Source organism: Mandrillus leucophaeus, unplaced genomic scaffold (genome assembly GCF_000951045.1).
Source record: "Mandrillus leucophaeus isolate KB7577 unplaced genomic scaffold, Mleu.le_1.0 Scaffold10, whole genome shotgun sequence".
NCBI lineage: Eukaryota > Metazoa > Chordata > Mammalia > Primates > Cercopithecidae > Mandrillus > Mandrillus leucophaeus.
The window spans coordinates 7,675,692-7,677,511 of NW_012098098.1; the positions used below are offsets into that span (position 1 = coordinate 7,675,692).

The following is a 1,820-nucleotide window of genomic DNA, read 5'->3' on the forward strand; positions in this document are numbered from 1 at the left end:
CTTGAACCTGGGAGGCGGAGGTTGCGGTGAGCCAAGGTTGCGCCGTTGCACTCCAGCCTGGGAGTGGGACTCCGTCTCAAAAGAAAACAAAACAGAAAAAACGCCCTAACAGCTCTCTTCATGGACGCTTATGTTGTGTAGGCTTCCATGCAGTCATCTTTCATTCATTGAGCTACCTACTCTATCCTTGTTCTCATGGAGTTTACGTGCTGCGCAAGGAGGAACCAGACAATAAATAAGCAAGTATTAGGCATGTAAGGAAAGGAAGCAGAATAAAGGAAATAGAAAATGAAGAAAGGGAATAGAGGAGGGATAAACCCTGTTGCTTGTTGTGTCTCCTGCAGGAAGTGAGGGATTGAGATGAGCTTGCTCGGAGAATGGAATAGAAAGTGCCCTGCCCTAGGGTAGGTCCAGCCTTGTGTTTGTGTGATCAGCATGAGGAAGAGTTTAGTGAGAGACAGTGAGGCCAAGGAGGGGCAGGGCCTCATAGACCTGCTGAGGTTGCACCTGTGTGCTGTGTGTGCGTCTGTGGGACCCAGAATAAGGGTCAACTCATTTATGGTCTGACTGGAAAGAGGACAGCAGCACTTTGCCCTGTTTAAGGGAGTTTGTGTTTTTCCCACCTTCACATCTTGGCTTTGCATATACAAAAACTAATTTAGCAAGATTATCTGTTGTGAGCTGTGAACTGACTTGCGGAAAACTCCAAGAAGGAATGGTAGACTCCTGTCTCAGTGTTTACGTTTACTGTGAGAACTACATCTGACTTAACCAGATTGTGTCCTAACCAAATCACAAAAGGACTAAATTGTGAATTAAAGCAAAGGAATTGGATGTTTTATCAAGTTTTGGAAGCCTGAAGAGTCATACTTTGTACCTTCAGGGCTGTAGGCTACCTGGTATCTACCCAGCCACCAGGACCAGCGCCAGCTGTCTTTGGGGTGGTCCTGGAAAAGCCCTGGAAGATTGGGGCATCAGAACTCTTATTGCACACCTTCAGCGACCAGCTGTCTTCAGGCACTCACATTACCTCTCAATTTCTACTTTCTCAGATGGGCAGTGGGGGTCAAGTGAGGTAAGAGGCACTTGGCACCCTACGATGTGCAGTACGACCGCCTTCTGTTCTTTGCGTAGGTTTCCTGTTGACCCACACCTTGGGTTCCAAACCCCCATCGGGGAAACACACATTCATGGGACCCTTGGAGAGTCATGGCTCGCTCTGTGTCAGGTACCGTGCGCCGCTGGTGCTGGGATGGCTGCTGCAGATGGATTTCATTCATGATGCAGGAGCCTTTGCTAGCCCCACAGCCTTTACTGTCAGCATTCTCTTTCTGAGCTGCTTTTTTTTTTTTTTTTTCCTGATTTTAATATCTTTTTCATAGCATGTCTTACGTTTTAGTCTACTGTGGTCTTTTACAGGGATATTTGAATAGTGTAGTAAATTAGAAAGTTACTAATGGGGGAATGAGTTTACTTTGGGGTAATAGCCTACAGAGTCCGCATCACCCTGAATGTTGACGCAGCTGAAATAACACCGGTGTTGTCAACTATGGATCTTGTTTCATTATAACAAAATATTGGAGGCTCACAGCTATCATCCCAGCACTTTGGGCGGCTGAGGCAGGTAGATCACCTGAGGTCAGGAGTTCAAGACCAGCCTGACCAATATGGTGAAACCCTGTCTCTAATAAAAATACAAAAATTAGCCAGCGTGGTGGTGTACACCTGTAATCCCAGCTACTTGGGAGATAGGGAGAATCGCTTGAACCCAGGAGGCAGAGGTTGCAGTGAGCTGAGATCACGCCACCGTAGTCCAGCCT

At 47.0% G+C, this 1,820-nt stretch overlaps 1 protein-coding gene across 1 annotated transcript in view; it reads left to right on the top strand.

Annotated features, from left to right (window-relative positions):
- The first annotated feature begins 1,209 nt into the window (after window positions 1-1,209).
- Window positions 1,210-1,820, top strand: part of LOC105533973 (AFG3-like protein 1) — a 32,715-nt gene continuing 32,104 nt past the window's right edge. Inside the window, exon 1 of the mRNA XM_011972617.1 lies at window positions 1,210-1,228. Within this exon, the coding sequence (XP_011828007.1) occupies window positions 1,210-1,228 (19 nt within the window). The remainder of the gene's footprint in view (window positions 1,229-1,820) is intronic.